The following is a 16,893-nucleotide window of genomic DNA, read 5'->3' on the forward strand; positions in this document are numbered from 1 at the left end:
TTGTTGAATGCGTTTCTTTAAGGGTTGAGTTCGGAGGATGCACGGGATCTAATGTCGATCACTAATGGTACATTTGGTACGAATTATGAACATGTTGATTGGGCATTTTTAGAATAAATGGCGGTGAATTCGAAGAGGAAAGCTCAATCTTCAAGGCGGGCAAGGCATGTGACACAAAGGCCACAAGTGCATGGAGTAGAGAGTGGCAATGTTCAAACCACAAACCAAGTGTACAACGTGTGCACCAATTGCAATGAAATAGGCCATACGGCGGAAGTTTGTGTAGTGGGGGTGGTTGATGAGCAAGTTGAGGAAGTTAATGCAATTCAAGGAGGGGGTGGTCGAAATTTCAACATGAACTCCAACACATACCACCCCGGGTTACGAAATCATCCTAATTTCCGTTATGGGAACGCGGCAAACCAAGCTAACCCAAACTTTCAAGGAGCTCAAGGTAACTTTGGACCTCGTCAACAGTACAATCAAGGCAATTATCGGGGTGGAAACAACTATGGTTATTAAGGGCAATTTCAACAAACGGGTCAAGGTGGTTCGGGTCAAAGTTCATCAAGCGGGAATGAAGTCATGAATATGCTTCGGGCTATGCAACAAGATATGCAAAAGTGGAATCAACTTGATGAAGTCCGGATGCAAAAGGATGAGGTTCGTGACAAGAGCATTCAATCACTAACAACCCAAATGGGTCAATTGGCAACCGATGTGGCATAATTGAAGAAAAACAAAGGTCAACTTCCTAGCGACACTAAGGTAAATCCTTCACATGGTTCGTCACGAGGTAACAATGTTAATATTAATCATGTTAGTGTTTTGAGAAGTGGCAAAGAATTTAAGGCCAATTTGTCACCGGGTTTGGTCGAGGGGGTAGTTGAGGATGTCACGGGTAATGAAAGTGACGATGATGTCTCACCGGTTACACCTAAAGAATCAAATGTTAAAAAACCGGGGTTGGGTGAAAATGATAAAGGTGGACCGACTCAAGTCCCGTTTCCATCGGCTTTACTTGACCCGGGTAGGAAAAATTTTATTGCATCAAAAGGTCCCCAAAAAGAAGAATTGTCGGACATGTTTAAACAAGTAAAAATCAATCTTCCATTACTTGATGCAATAAAACAAGTACCCGCTTATGCTAAATTTCTAAAGGAATTATGTACACAAAAAAGGCAACAAAAGAAAAAAAATGCCTTAGCGGGTAGACTTGACCGGGCAAGTAAGTGCGGTTTTGAACGGGGAGCTTCCCCCTAAGCTCAAAGATCCGGTACGCCATTAATAAATATACAAGTTGGTAATTTTCAAATGGCAAAGGCGTTACTTGATCTTGGAGCCGGGGTAAGCATTTTACCGGGGGCTTATATGACCAATACGACTTTGGTCCGTTAGCAAGATTAGAGACAATGGTGGTTTTAGCCGACTTGTCTCATAAGCTACCCCGAGGGATGGTTCAAAACGTGATTGTGAAAATTGAAGAGTTCTATTACCCGGTTGACTTTTTTGTCTTGGACTACTCATCCGCGGACCCAAAACAACAACAAAACGTTATTTTGGGTCGGCCATTTTTTAGCACCGTGCATGTTGTGATCGATTGTAGATTTGGTACAGTCGATATGACTTTTGGGAATTGAAAAATGCGCTTGAATGTTTTCACTAACTATTCTGATGTTGTTGGTGTTGGTGTTGATGAGTGTTTCATGGCAGATTTAGTCGATGGATGCAACCCGCACGAATACGAGGAGGATGGCATAGATATTTTTTTGTGTGATTTTTCTGAACAGGTACATGCGTATGCACTAGGGGTTGAAGTAGAAAAGCAGGATGCTATGGCTTTGAAGGAAGGTCGACCACCATGGACTCATCAATTTGAAAGCTTGCCGGTGGAAATAAACTCGGGTACTAGACCATCATTAGAAGAACCACCAAGGTTGGAGCTCAAAGACTTGCCAAGCCATTTGAAGTATGCGTTTTTAGGGGATAATGACACACTGCCAGTCATTATTGCCTCTAATTTAGAGATGGCGCAAGAACGAGCTTTGTTGGAAGTTTTGAAGGAAAACAAGGGAGCTATTGGATGGACAATTGCCGATCTCAAAGGAATTAGTCCATCCATCGTCATGCACAAGATTATTACCACCGATGATGCAAAGCCAACACGAGAAGCTCAAAGGCGATTGAATCCGAACCTACGGGAGGTAGTAAAGAAAGAGGTAATAAAATGGTTGGATGCGGGAATTATCTATCCGATTTCGGATAGCGCTTGGGTAAGTCCTACCCAAGTTGTGCCTAAGAAAGCCGGTATTCAAGTAGTCAAGGATGAAAGTGGTGAACAAATTGCCACCCGACCGGTCACCGGGTGGCGTGTATGCATTGACTACCGCAAATTGAATACCACCACTTCTAAGGACCATTTCCCGTTACCTTTCATTGACCAAATTATTGAAAAATTATCGGATAAAAAATATTACTGCTTTTTGGACGGATATTCGGGTTACAATCAAATAGCAATACACCCGGATGACCAACACAAGACCACCTTCACTTGTCCATATGGTACCTTTGCCTTTCGGCGAATGCCATTTGGCTTGTGCAATGCACCGGCAACCTTCCATCGATGTATGATGAGTATTTTCTAGGACATGGTTGGAGAGTCGCTTGAAGTGTTCATGGATGACTTTTCAATCTTTGGCACTAGTTTTGAATCATGTCTCAACGAATTACAAAAGGTTTTAAAAAGGTGCGTTGAGAAAAATTTAGTGCTAAGTTGGGAGAAAAGTCATTTCATGGTGCAAGAGGGCATTGTGTTGGGTCATATGATATCGGAGAGGGGCATGGAGGTGGATAAGGCAAAAATACGGGTAATATCATCTTTGCCACCACCGAAAAATGTTAAAGGGGTAAGATCATTTTTGGGACACGCGGGATTTTATAGACGTTTCATAAAAGGGTTTAGTGTTATCACCAAACCTTTATGTAACTTATTATTAAAAGATGTTCCATTTGATTTTACTAATGAGTGTTTGCAAGCCTTTAATGTTTTGAAGGAACAGTTGGTCAAAGCTCCTATCTTGCAACCACCGGATTGGTCAAAGCCATTCGAGATCATGTGTGACGCGAGCGACACTACAATTGGTGCAGTTTTGGGTCAACGGGTTGATAAGAAGCCAGTGGTCATTTATTATGCAAGCAAGACTTTATCCGAAGCACAACTGAATTACACCACAACCGAAAAAGAGTTATTAGCGGTGGTGTATACTTTGGATAAGTTTCGCTCCTATATTTGGGGGAGCAAAGTTGTCGTATACTCGGATCATAGTGCGGTTCGATACTTAATGGAGAAAAAAGACGCGAAGCCCCGTTTGATTCGATGGGTGTTGTTGTTACAAGAGTTCGATTTAGAGATCCGAGACAAAAAGGGAAGTGAGAACGTAGTGGCGGATCACTTGTCTCGGATCCCGGTGGAAGGAATTGATGATATGAGCGAAATAAATGAAAGTTTTCCCGATGAGCAACTCCTAGCTGTTTCCACTTTTGTTGCACCGTGGTACGCTCACTACGTAAATTACTTAGCCACGGGTGCCATCCCAAATCATTGGACTAAGAAACGAAGACAACAATTTATGGTCCAAGTGAAGTAATATATTTGGGATGAACCAGATCTCTTCAAGATTGGGTCGGATCAAGTCATTAGGAGGTGTGTACCCGAAACGGAGGTGTTGGAAATTTTGACCCATGCTCATTCATCCGCATGTGGAGGTCATTTTAGTGGGCATAAAACGGGTTACCGGGTTCTCTCATGTGGGTTTTATTGGCCTACAATTTTCAAGGATACTTGTGAGTTTGCAAGGAACTGTGTGAATTGTCAAAAGATGGGAAGCATTTCGAAGAGGGATGAGATGCCTTTACAACCAATCTTGGTTGTAGAAATATTTGATGTATGGGGCATTGACTTTATGGGCCCCTTCCCGAATTCGAATGGTTTTCTATATATTTTGGTGGCGGCCAATTACGTTTCTAAGTGGATTGAAGCTATTACAACAAGAACAAATGACCACTCGGTTGTTTGTAAATTCGTTCAATCTAACATCTTCTCCCGTTTTGGTATTCCCAGGGTCATTATCAGTGACGGAGGGTCACATTTCAAGAACTTTAACTTCGGAAAATTATTGAAGCGATATAGTGTGAATCACCGGATTGCTACACCTTACCATCCGCAAACGAGTGGACAAGTCGAAGTGTCCAACTGTTAAATAAAAGAAATCCTTATGAAGTCGGTGAGAACGGATAGGAAGGATTGGTCTAGCAAGTTAGACGATGCATTGTGGGCATACCGAACGGCCTACAAGACTCCGATTGGCACAACACCTTACCGGATGGTGTATGGGAAGGGTTGTCACTTACCGATGGAGTTAGCGCATCGGGCATATTGGGCAATCACAACGGTAAACGCATATTATAATGAAGCGGGAAAGATGAGAAAGTTGCAATTGTGTGAAATCGAAGAACTTAGAGATGAGGCATATGAGTGTGCATCGGCTTACAAAGACAAACTCAAGAAAGTACACGATGAAAAATTGAGGAAGAAAACCTTTGAAGTGGGTCAAAAGGTTTAGTTGTATAACTCAAGACTCAAGATGTTTACGGGCAAGCTCAAAAGTAAATGGATGGGCCCGTATGTCGTTCGGCGAGTTGGGAGGTTTGGTGATGTAGATATCCAAGATGAGCAAACGAACAAACAACAAACGGTGAACGGTCATTGGTTGAAGCCGTACTTGGAGGGGAACGGCATTAACAACTTGGAGCTTGACAAAGTGGGCTACATTCTACGCCCGGTCGATGAGGAACAACCATGAGAGGCCCAGGTTTGGTAGTGTAAATAGTTAGTATTTTGTTTAGTTTGTTTTGTTTAGTTTGCAGAATTGCAGTATTTGCTTGAAGTCCATGTTTGAAACAAGTGTGGGGATATTCGGGTCACGAATTGCTCTAACATTGTGTTGAGGACAACACGGGACTTTCGAGGGGGTAGGGTAATTTTTACATGTTTTTGAAAAATTTTAAAAACACAAAAAAATTGAAAAAACTGAAAAAAAATATAAAAAATATACCTAAAATTGGATTTTTTTTGGCGAATCATAGATGCCCAGGTACCACCGTAATTTACGGTGGTACCGTAATTTACGGTGGAAGCAAGAAAAGGTGGGGCTTTACGGTGAAAAGCTACTAAGTTACGGTGGAACTTTTTTGCCAGAGTCCACCGTAATTTACGATGTCCACCGTAATTTACGGTGGACCTGGCGAATGTATGGGTCGATCTGGGTTCGGCATTTACATAAAGAAAATAAAATAAAATAAAACAATCAGGTCACGTGAACTAAACCCCATCCACTCCTTTTCCTTCATTCTTCTCCTCCAAACTCTTATCCATCACTTTTTCAAGTTCCCCACAAAATCCCCAAACTCCATAACCTTCCAAGCTTCATATCTCCTTCAATTCTTAGCCAAATCAAGTGAAATTTAAGTCTAACTTGACTAATTTTTCACGTACTTGCTGATTTTGCCAAGAAATTTGCAAGAAAACGAAGTTTTCTGGTCCGAATCACAAACCCTATGTCCGAAAATTTTGGGGGTTTTTGAAGCTTTTGTTTCATTTGGGTGCTAGCATCTTCAAACAAAGGTATGGAAGTTTATTTGCTATGTTTTGATGATGCATTGTGAAAAAGAAGGTTATTAGTATTATTTGTTCATACCCACTTGCTTGTTCTTAGATATTGTTATGAAAATAGTTATTTGAACATGGTTTTGGTTTGTAGATGTGGGTTTGATGATTAAAGTAGTGAACTTTTGGGAATCTCTACATTGTAGAGACACCATGCCCAAATTTTTTGAAAATGATTTATAAAATTTTGGTTCACTAACATCTACAACCATAGTAACAAGCAAGTGTGGGAATGTTTAGAGAAGGGACTAACTGTTCGTGTTTGGTTGTGTTGTTTGCTTAATTGTGTGTAGGAAAATGGTACGAACGAAGGAAAGAGCGGGAGCTAGTTCATCTTCTTCGTCTAAAGACAAGGGCAAACAGCCGGAAGAGCAACCAAAGAAGAGGCAATACTTGGGAAGAGTTAGTGAGAGTGAAAGCGAGGATGAAGAGATGGTAGAATTGGATCCGGCTAACAAGCCAAAATGGGAGTCGGGTCCGTTGGATGAGCAACCGGAAGAATGGCAGCCAACTCTATACCATGATAGTATGAACCGGTTGAAAAATAAAGCAGCTGCATTCATCTGTGAAAGGGAGGTGAGAGAGGTTGAATTTGGGCCATTCAACGTGTTTGCCCAATTCCGCGCCCTAGGATGGGAGGCGGCTCTCAGTTGCTATGATAAGGATAGCAAGAATTTATTCATGGATGAAATTCAAGAGTGGATGGCAAACCTCAAGTGCAATAAATATGGTAGGCCATCACAAATGAAGTTAACGGGTGAGGTGAATGGGATTCCGGTAGAGATGTCTTTCGATACGCTAAAGAAATTGGGGAAATATGATAGTTTTCCGGCTCGTGACTACATGATTCTAGTCTTGATGACCTTTTGATAAGACCGGAGAAGCATCCTCGTTGGAATGATATGTTAGCGGCGTTGTTCTTCCCCGGTACTTATAGTGGAGTCTTGTACCGGAAGAACTTGAAAATTAAAGTGAATTTGTTGTTAGCTATTTGCATTCTAAATGTCAAACCGAGAAGAGGAGATAAGGAGCAAGTGAGGTACCCGGAAGTACCCATTATCTATTCGTTACTTGATGTGCGTGAAGTGTGTTATAATTTGGATGTATATTTTAAGCCCTTTTTACACTTTTAGCCAAGTTTTAAATTTATAAAACACGATATATACTAACACTAAACACACATATGGGCAAGTGCACCCATCGTGGACGTAGTATAGTGTTGGTAAGATACCGAGGTCGTCCAAGGACACAAGACCTTTTAGTACCGGTTTATCCTCAACGTCTAATCAAATCAAAATGTTAGAAAAGATTTTAAACTAAGAAAATAAAACTAACTAAAATGCTGAAAATAAAAATAAAAATAAAAACAGATAGACAAGATGAATCACTTGGATCCGACTCGTGTGTTAGTGTAACCTTTGATTATTTTCACACTTTTGCACCTGTTTAAGAGATTATCTTAGTTATTGTAGTAGGCCCCTCTTTTGAAGGCGACGTTACCCTCAACCCAGTAGTTTAAGTCAGCAAGGATATAATCCTAAAGGGTCGGATTATTGAAAGATAATTAATTAAGTTATTAATGCATAATGTGGTAGGCCCCTCTTTTGAAGGCGACCTTACCCTCAGCTAAGTAGTCTGAGTCAGCAGGGATACAGTCCTAAATAGCTGGGTTAAAGTTTTAATAGTAGTTTAACTTATGAGAGGATCAAAGAGTTTGGACCCCCGCCATCCAATACCTTTGGGTATTGAAGGAGGTCCTACTAAATTTGACCCAGGTCCCTTGTAGGATCTCTAAACGCTGAACAACGGCAAGACTCTTACCAAACCGTTCCCTTAACCCCCGACCAGGTAGCCAACATACCTCCATATAGACCGTGGAGATATGAATGGTGAAAATCTTTTATTTTATATAGACAGTAAAATAATGCCAAGACACCACGGACAAACGATAAGGAAGAATCACCTTCAACATAAGAAACTAGTAATTAAAGTCATTAATACAAAACCAATTAAAAAGTGCAAAAGATTAAAAATAAAAAGTATTACACTAAACACTTGTCTTCACCAAGTGATGTAAGAGACTTAGGCAAACATGGCCTTTGATTGTCAAGAACTCTTACGATCAATCTTGGATCCCGAGACGACTCACACACTCTATGATGGACAATGGATGATGGTGGTGGATGATGGTGTTATGGTGGTGGTGGGTGGTGGGTGAAGTGTGAGAGAGGTGGTGTGCCAAGGGATGAGTTGAAATGTCTCCAAGCACTCCTATAGGCTGAATAGAAGCTCGGGCACGGCCCCGTGCCCGCTGGGCACAGCCCCGTGTCCATCCTTGTCTCTCTCCTCATTAATTGTAATTCGCAATTACAATAAATGCGCCTGCAAGAGTCTGACCACGCCCCCGTGTCCACTGTGCACGGCCCCGTGGTGGGCAATAGAAGCTTCTAAAGGTTTGTCTTTTCTGCTGCTTCTTTGGCACGGCCCCGTGCTCGCTGAGCACGGGGCGTGTTCAGTCTTCTGTGTCCCTGGTTTTGCTTGGGAAGATGCTGTTGAGGGGTCGGGCATTCCACTTTTGTTCCTTTTCTTGTATTTATGTTAGATTTTGCTGTCTTTTTGCTTCTTTTGTTAATTTGAGCTCATTTAATCCTGAAAATACAAAAGGAAGACAAAAACACACTTTTTCAAACATTAGTACTAAAAAAGGGTTAGTTTTATGCCACATTTGATATAATTTATATGTTGTAATTTGCGCATATCAAATACCCCCACACTTGAATCTTTGCTTGTCCTCAAGCAAAACTCTTTATAATGTGGCTTTATTCACTCCCAAATGGAATGGGTAGAAGAGAAGGTTTTTGGGCTTGTCATAGAGTGTCGGGATTTCCAAGATTCTTTATTGAGGTTTTATTTTTATTTATTTACAATCCTATTCGGCATGATTTATTAAGAACATTCTTTAAGATAAATTACTTATTTGGGCATAACATACCTTTTTAAAATCTTTGTAAATATCAAGAGGACTTTATGGGTTTTTTGGCTTGGGCTAAAGGTGGGTGGTTGGGTTAGTGGTTAGTAAAAAGGGCGAAAGGCGTAACAAACGTTGGTTCGAAAGACTATTTATTTTTCATATTTTTATTTTATTTCGATGGATTGTTCAAACAAAGATATTTGATAAACATCGTTTGTTTGTTTAGCTTCATCGAATTTTTTTTTTAAGGAAGTCATAAGAGAACCGAACGTTGTTACTAAAAAAAAATAAATAAAAAGGTTTAGGTGGGTAAAAAGGGTTGTTTTGGGTTAAGAAATGAAAAGGTTTAGCCTCAAAGGGGTTAACTAGGGGGATTTTGGGTAGGTGGTAAAAAAAAGAAAAAGAATGGTGTAAAATGAAAAAGGGTTAGTCCTAATGCCTCCATCATTTACTTACTCAGGTTTAAGTTGGTAAGGACCGGGAATGTATTGTTGTGGCAAGTTCTAGAGTCGTATGAACCAAGCGGCTATTCACACAAGAAACGAAAAATGAGCATTTAGTGTAAAGATATATATATTTGTATGCTCGTTAAAGGCTCAAAACTCACTTTTGTGGGAAAAGGGTTTTTATGTGATCAAGTATATATAATCGTATTTTAACTAAGTTTGTCATGCCTTTTCATAATTTTCTTATGTTGGTTCTTTTTATCACGACGCTATCGGTTGTAAATTTGTAAAAATATAACCTTATTAAGACTTGAATTCCCAACTTAAACTTAGACAAGTAAAAAAAAATGGGTGATTAGCGGTTCCAATAGAGTTTTGTGTAAGGCTTGTTATTAGGACTTGCAAAATTCAAGATTTTAGCATCCCCCCACACTTAAATTACACATTGTCCTCAATGTGTCCCAAAAATAAGTTTTTAGGTTGATTGAATGTGTAAAATGGTGTTAAAAGCAAAATTTTATGTTACTGGCAGTCTGGACACGGCCCCGTAGGGACCGGGCGCGGCCCTGTGTTCAGGTGCCAGTGACAAAAATTTAAGAAAAGAAACAGAAGCCTGGGCACGGGGGCGTGTTCAGTGAACACGGCCCCGTGTCCAGTTACCTGAACTGGGCGATTTGATGCAGATTGTGCAGCACGGGGCCGTGTTGGGTGGACACGGCCCGTGCTGAGCCTACTGTAATGGGAGATTGTTGTCGGATTGCTCTGTTTTGGTGCATGGGGCTATGTTTCTCGTTTCCCTTGTTATCCTTCACCATCCAGAGTGTGTTTTATTCCTGCAAATTAAAATTAAACTAAAAGATTAAACTAAACTAAGGATAGTTCCGCGGAATGCCTCCGTGGTGCGCCACGTTTATAAGGGTCCTTGGGTAGACCCAAGGTGAGGTTATATGTTTTCCGAGCGGGATGTTTTGCATCCCATGTTGCACCGTCGGAGAGCATCATCCAAACTCGAATCAATAACCTTCATGTAATTGACCGGGTCGTCGTCCTTTATTCTCTTCCCAACCCTGAACTTCACTTCCTTATCACCATATTTTAAAGTGAGCGTTCCGTCATTCATGTCTACCACTGCTTGTGCGGTGGCTAGAAATGGTCTCCCTAGTATGAGGGGGACTTCAGTGTCTTCTTCCATATCAAGTATGACAAAGTCGGCCGGGTAGACGAAATTATCAACTTTGACTAGCAGATTTTCAGCGACACCTTGCGGGAATTTGACGGATCGATCAGCAAGCTGTATACTCATCTTTGTAGGACTCGTTTTGCCTAAGCCGAGTCTTTTGAACATTGATGCTGGCATGAGGTTGATGCTAGCACCAAGGTCGGCTAGCGCATTTCGAATGGGGGAGTCCCCAATTGAGCAAGGAATTGTGAAGCTTCCGGGATCAATCTTCTTTTGGGGAAGTTTATTGAGCACGAGGGCGGAGCATTCTTCGCCTAAGTTAACTAATTGCAATGATTCAATTTTCCTTTTATGAGTGAGAAAGTCCCTCATGAATTTTGAATATTTAGGCATTTGGGTTAGGACGTCAATGAAAGGAATGTTGACATGCAATTGTTTTAGTAGACTTTCGAATTTTGCGAATTGCTCATTGGTCTTCTGACGGATTAACCTACCGGGGTACGGAACCCGAGGAGCCTTGGTAGGCTCTGGTGAGGGAGGAGAACCCTTCTCTTGTTGGGGCGGTGTTGCGATCTCCTCAGTAGGCGGCGGGCCTTCCGCAGGACCCACGGTATGGTTCCGTAGTGTTATGAGATGAACTTGTGCCTTTGGGTTTGTTTCGGTATTACTTGGTAACGCGCCTTGTGGTCTCTCGAAGAAATTTTGGGCTAGTTGATTTATTTGTTTTTCGATGTTTTGTATACTAGCTTGTTGATTTCTAAAATTTGATTCTAATTGTAGAAACCTATCTGAGTTTTTCTTTTCAGTGTCGGAGATGAGGCGAGATATAGTATCTTCAAGCCTTTCTCGTCCACCTTGTTGTTGAGAAAAATTTTGTGACTCATTCCTCGGTTGTTGAAAGTTTGTTCATTGATTTAGGTTTTGTTGGTTACTACTATTGTCGGGTTCTCTCCAACCAAGGTTAGGGTGGTTACGCCATCCTTGGTTGTAGGTGCCCGTTGGGGGACCCGACGGCCTAGGTCTATTATCAATGTAGTTTACCGACTCTTTTTGATCATCTGTTTCTTTCATACAACTCCAATTTTCATGTGGCCCAGCACACCCTTCACAAGCCATAACCGAGACTGTTTTTGTCATTTCTAGCTTTTTGATTTTTGAAGAAAGGGCATCGATTTGGGCTTGTAAAGAAGTGCTTTCATCAACCTTATGGGCGCCCGAGGCAATAGATTTATTGCCTCGGGGAGTCTGCCATTGAAACTTGGTTTGAGCAATTTCCTCAATTTGATTATATATTTCTTGCGGGCGGCGATTACCTAAAAGTCCCCCGGAGCTAGAGTCAAGAGTTTGTCTGGTATGTGGCAACAATCCATTATAGAAAGTGGATACTTGTTGCCACACCGCAAGACCATGATGAGGACACTTTCGTAATAGCTCCTTGAGTCTTCCCAAGTTTCATATAAGGATTCCCCCTCGTCTTGCGAGTATGTATTAATTTCAGTCATTAATTTAGCCGTTTTAGCGGGAGGGAAATACTTATATAGAAATTTTTGGGCTAGTTCATCCCAGGTGTTTACCGAACCAACTGGGAGGGTGTTAAGCCAAGCTTTTGCTCGGTCTTTTAGTGAAAATGGAAACATTCGAAGGCGAATGGCGTCATTTGATGCTCCATTGATCCGAAAGGTATCACATATTTCTAAGAAATTAGTAATATGTAGATAGGGCTCCTTGTCCGCAAGCCCATGAAAGGTTGCAGAGTTTTGAAGCATCTGTATCAAATGTGGCCGAAGTTCGAAGTTGTTGGCTTCGACATTCGGTGCATTGATAGCGGCGCCAAGGTTACCTACGGTGGGTCGTAGGTATTCCATGAGGGTACGCTGGTCCGCCATTGGAAGTGGGTCCCCCGAAACCTTCTCTTGGTTTTTAGCTTTTAGTCTTTTTCTGAGAAAGCGTTCGGGTTCTTCTAGAGGTTCTTTTATGTCTTTATTAGAACTGGAGCTCATACACTACGTAGAGGTGGCGTCTGGTTCCAAGTCCTGTCACAAAAACAAAAAAAAATGTTGGTCAGAAAGTTCACCATGGCCCCGTGCTCAGTGAACACGGCCCATGGTCGGAGTTACAGTGATTGTTTTCCAGATCCCTGTTACTGGAAAGTTGGACACGGCCCCGTGTTGCACCGACACGGCCCCGTGCTCAGCCTTCTGTAACTCGGAAAATAAAAACTGCCAGTACCAATGCTGGGCACGGCCCGTGTCCGACCAGGAACGGCCCGTGCTGAGCTCTGCAGAAGCTGAAAAATTTAAGAAAATCTAAAAATTAAAAACAAAATAAAAAAATGATTAGGCCGTTGATTCCTAACTTTCTTAAAATCCTTGTGTCCCCGGCAACGGCGCCAAAAACTTGATGTGCGTGAAGTGTGTTATAATTTGGATGTATATTTTAAGCCCTTTTTACACTTTTAGCCAAGTTTTAAATTTATTAAACACGATATTTACTAACACTAAGCACACATATGGGCAAGTGCACCCATCGTGGACGTAGTATAGTGTTGGTAAGATACCGAGGTCGTCCAAGGACACAAGAGCTTTTAGTACCGGTTTATCCTCAACGTCTAATCAAATCAAAATGTTAGAAAAGATTTTAAACTAAGAAAATAAAACTAACTAAAATGCTGAAAATAAAAATAAAAATAAAAACAGATAGACAAGATGAATCACTTGGATCCGACTCGTGTGTTAGTGTTGTAACATCTGTGCCTGTAATCATTGTGAACAGTTCAATTACCAATAAAATAATGTTATTTGATCCCAATGTTTGTTTCATTGTGTTTTACATTTTTCATGTTTTGACTTTTATTCAATTCCAAACTCTACATCGCTTTCTGGAGAGTTATACGCTAACTAGTGCGTAAACGTACTCAGTTTAATGCGACAAATACTCCGGAACATCAACATATACTCAACGTACCTTAAATAACCTTTACATAACTTAGAAATAAGTTTTGAAGGCTTTGGTATAGCAAAAACAAGTTAATTCACTTACAGGGACTAAACTTGACAAACTGCGAAAGTATGCCAATTTGAACTGTAACGAACATTCCGGAACATGTCCATAAGTTAAACATACCATAAATATCCTTTACATAGCTTAGAAATAGGCTTTGAGAGGTTTGGTATGCTAAAACAAACTTTTGGATCATTCAGGGACTAAAAGTGTCAAAAAGTGCATAAGTTTGCACTTTTGCGCATAACTTACGTTCTGAATACATCCGGACATCCAAAAATTTATGTAAGCATCCTTATATTATGCCTTAGTGTTTGGCATAAGAAAAATCCATTCGTCGCGTCATTTGGATCGTCTTTTGCGCTTATGCGCATTCCGTCGTAATTAAGCGAACATCGCGATCGTACGGCCAAACGAACCGACATCCGACATATTTTTGGGCATGTTTCATGTCCACAATGTTTAGGCATCATTTTAGGGCCTTAAAGATGGCTTTACAGGTCTTAGAAGGGCTGGAAATAGCTTAAACACGCAACAGGGACCAAATGTGTAAATTCTGCAAGTGGTGCAGATCAGAGAGGGCCAGGCGGCCCGCGTGAGTTTTGCCCAAATATGAGGCGGGCCGCGTGGGGATGTCTGACAGAAAGATTTTGCATTTAATGCAGAATCTGGCCTTTCGTTCGATCAAAGGGCGATGCCTTTTCACCCAAATGAAGGGCCAAGGGTCAAGTTCACTGAATTTAACCCCTGGACACATGTACGCACGAGATCAAGGCTCGATATTCGATAAAACGATCCTAACGGTTCCACTTTTCCTATAAATACCCCCCCCCCCTTTAGTGTAAAAATCACAAAATCAGATCTTGAAGCTCTAAGTTGAAACCATTGTTTCATACCTGAGCTATTTGGTCTTGATTTGCACTCGGGGACCCTCCGTAAGTCTTCTTTCGCTCTTTTATTCGCTTTTCGAGTCCGAAAGTCAACATTTTGTTGACTTTCTGCATTGACCAGCTTATGGTCGATGCGAAGTTCATGGAACTTCATAACGTGAGCGTGATCACGATGGTCATGGTCCGTAGTGACCATACCTACTGATCACCACGTTATCTAGGCTCGGTGACGAGTCGTAGTTTCGGCCAAAATGTGCATTCTTGCATATTTTGTAACCAAACTACTCGTGGGCATCAAAGCCGTTTGTTTTGATGTCAAACCTGTTTTCAAACTTAGTTAAGCATGTTCTAACATGCTTAGCTCGTCACGTTTAGTATAGTGCTTATATAGGGTCGTAAGGTAAGCGATCTAAACCATCGCTTATACTTTCGAACCCGACCCATTTGGTCGATCTTTAGGATCCGACCAAACACATTAGGTGACCATAGCTATAACCTCCCGAGGTTATACCTTGTGGTCACGATGTTAGGCGTTCCAGACGCGTTCTACGCGAACGACGCGTAAGGCGGCATAAGCTACCTAAACGGGTCGTGATGGACCGTAAGCACTTAGGTTAAGTTTCATTTTAGTATGCAGGCTTTGTTAAACCATATTACACGAGTCTCCATACTCGTTTGGTTTTCGAACCCGCGTACTGTCCGATCCTTCCGATTTGGTCCGGTATATTAACATAAGCTACCTATTAGGTGCCGTTGATATCCCGTGATCTTTAGCATTATTTGGTTATTATACAAGAACTCCAAAGCAATCTCAGGTGAGTACATAGAACCCCTCTTTTACTGTTTTCCAAACTGTTTTGGGGTGAAACACATGTGCCTATCTGTTACTTTCATGCTTTCCATGTTTTCACGTCGTATATCTGCTATGCTCATTAGTACATTATAGTACATGATTTCATTACATTTTATGCTACGTATGCCCATCGTGTGCGTACTTAGTACATTTGATTTACATTATATTTCTGTTGCATATGTTTACTCAGCATATGGACACATTGATTTACATGAACATTTCTGTTGCATATGTTTACTCAACATATGGACACATTGATTTACATAAACATTTCTGTTGCATATGTTTACTCAGCATATGGACACATAGATTTACATGAACATTTTCTGCTTCGTATGTTTACTTGGCATACCTAGTACAATTGTTTACATCACATGCCTTCATTTTGTTATGACATTTGGTTTGTTTAACATGGGACAATACATTCATTAACATTAGCTACGCCGTTCGTTAGTAGGTAGTGGTACCATAGGAATTGACAACTCCCATTCCTGAAGTCCTGGGTTTGATAGGACTGGAAGGAATGACCGAATTCGATATACATAACTTAGATAAACCTTTAATTTGTTTAAGGGTTTATCGCCGCAGTCTCAAGGCTTGGATGTATGCATAGTTTACAATACCGCATAAATGTTAATATCAATAGAGCATGCATTTTCCGCAGAACATAACGTTGATTTAAACCACGTTTTACTTCAACGACTTGTTTTGTGCATATGGTTCAAGTTGATACATTTCGCTTACCATACATGATACATTTTGGGACGTACATTACATGATTTACATTGAACATAAACACGTCGACATTGACATACACATTTGGTGGTTTACATTTGAACAGAGACATTCGACATGGTTTACAATAACACTTGACATCTGGTTTACACATGAACAATTTACATGGTGGATTGGTTTGGGTAAATGATTTAAGTAACGTGGCGTATGTAATATGATACAAACATGGTGGATACGCCGCTGGTACTTCCTATATATAAATGTTTGTATAATATTACATATCGTGGCGTTATCTAAGTCATTTCAGTTTAGACACATTACATTTTACATAAATAACATATTCTTCACAAGACATTATTTTCACAAACAACTTATCTTATTCAACTCATTTTACTTGGTTATTCGTTTAACCTTGCACTTATCTATACATATCGTTTGATGTTATCGTTTTTCAAATGGTTTACAAAGCAAAACAAATTACAAGGTTCATGACTGACTGTTATTAAACATTCTTTAAAACTCAAGTCATGAATCCCATTTTCACAAAACCTATGTATCTCACAGGCATTTTTATGCTGACGTACCTACTTTCACATGTGTTTTCAGGAGCTATTCCATAGGACGATGATCATGATTCTAGGGCGGACCTGTGCCTTAGAGCCTAAAAATGAAGTTTGAACTAGCTTAATTATGTTTTGATTTCCGTACTCTATTTCCAAGACAATGTAACACCTTTGTTTATAAATAAAATACAACTTGTATGCCATGGTTATGAAACAATTTAATTCTGTCCACGACACTCCCCGGCGTTTCCGCCGCGGTTGCATGTTACACGCGGCCGGGGTGTGACAGAAGAGTTGGTATCAGAGCCATTGGTTATAGGGAATTAGGTTATTAGTAATGCTTTGACCTAGACTATAACTTTCTAGGACCCTAACACAAGTTATCTTGTGTTTAGAGTTTAAAACATGCACATCACCTATCCTTAGGTGATAACCACAACGAGAACTTCGGTTCCGAATCCGCTTTGAAAATTAATCATCTGTTCTAGGATGATTGATTACTAGGTTTTGAACCCTCTGTTAAAAGGTTT

General features: G+C 40.7%; 1 protein-coding gene across 1 annotated transcript; it reads left to right on the plus strand.

The window, feature by feature from the left end:
- The first annotated feature begins 5,451 nt into the window (after positions 1-5,451).
- LOC110925512 lies at positions 5,452-6,795 on the plus strand. Its single transcript, XM_022169455.2, has 2 exons — positions 5,452-5,683; positions 6,019-6,795. Exon 2 carries the CDS (start codon positions 6,023-6,025, stop codon positions 6,593-6,595), a length of 573 nt encoding a protein of 190 aa, XP_022025147.1. The 5' UTR covers positions 5,452-5,683; positions 6,019-6,022; the 3' UTR covers positions 6,596-6,795.
- The last annotated feature ends 10,098 nt before the right edge of the window (positions 6,796-16,893 follow it).

This window comes from Helianthus annuus, chromosome 7 (assembly GCF_002127325.2).
Source record: "Helianthus annuus cultivar XRQ/B chromosome 7, HanXRQr2.0-SUNRISE, whole genome shotgun sequence".
NCBI lineage: Eukaryota > Viridiplantae > Streptophyta > Magnoliopsida > Asterales > Asteraceae > Helianthus > Helianthus annuus.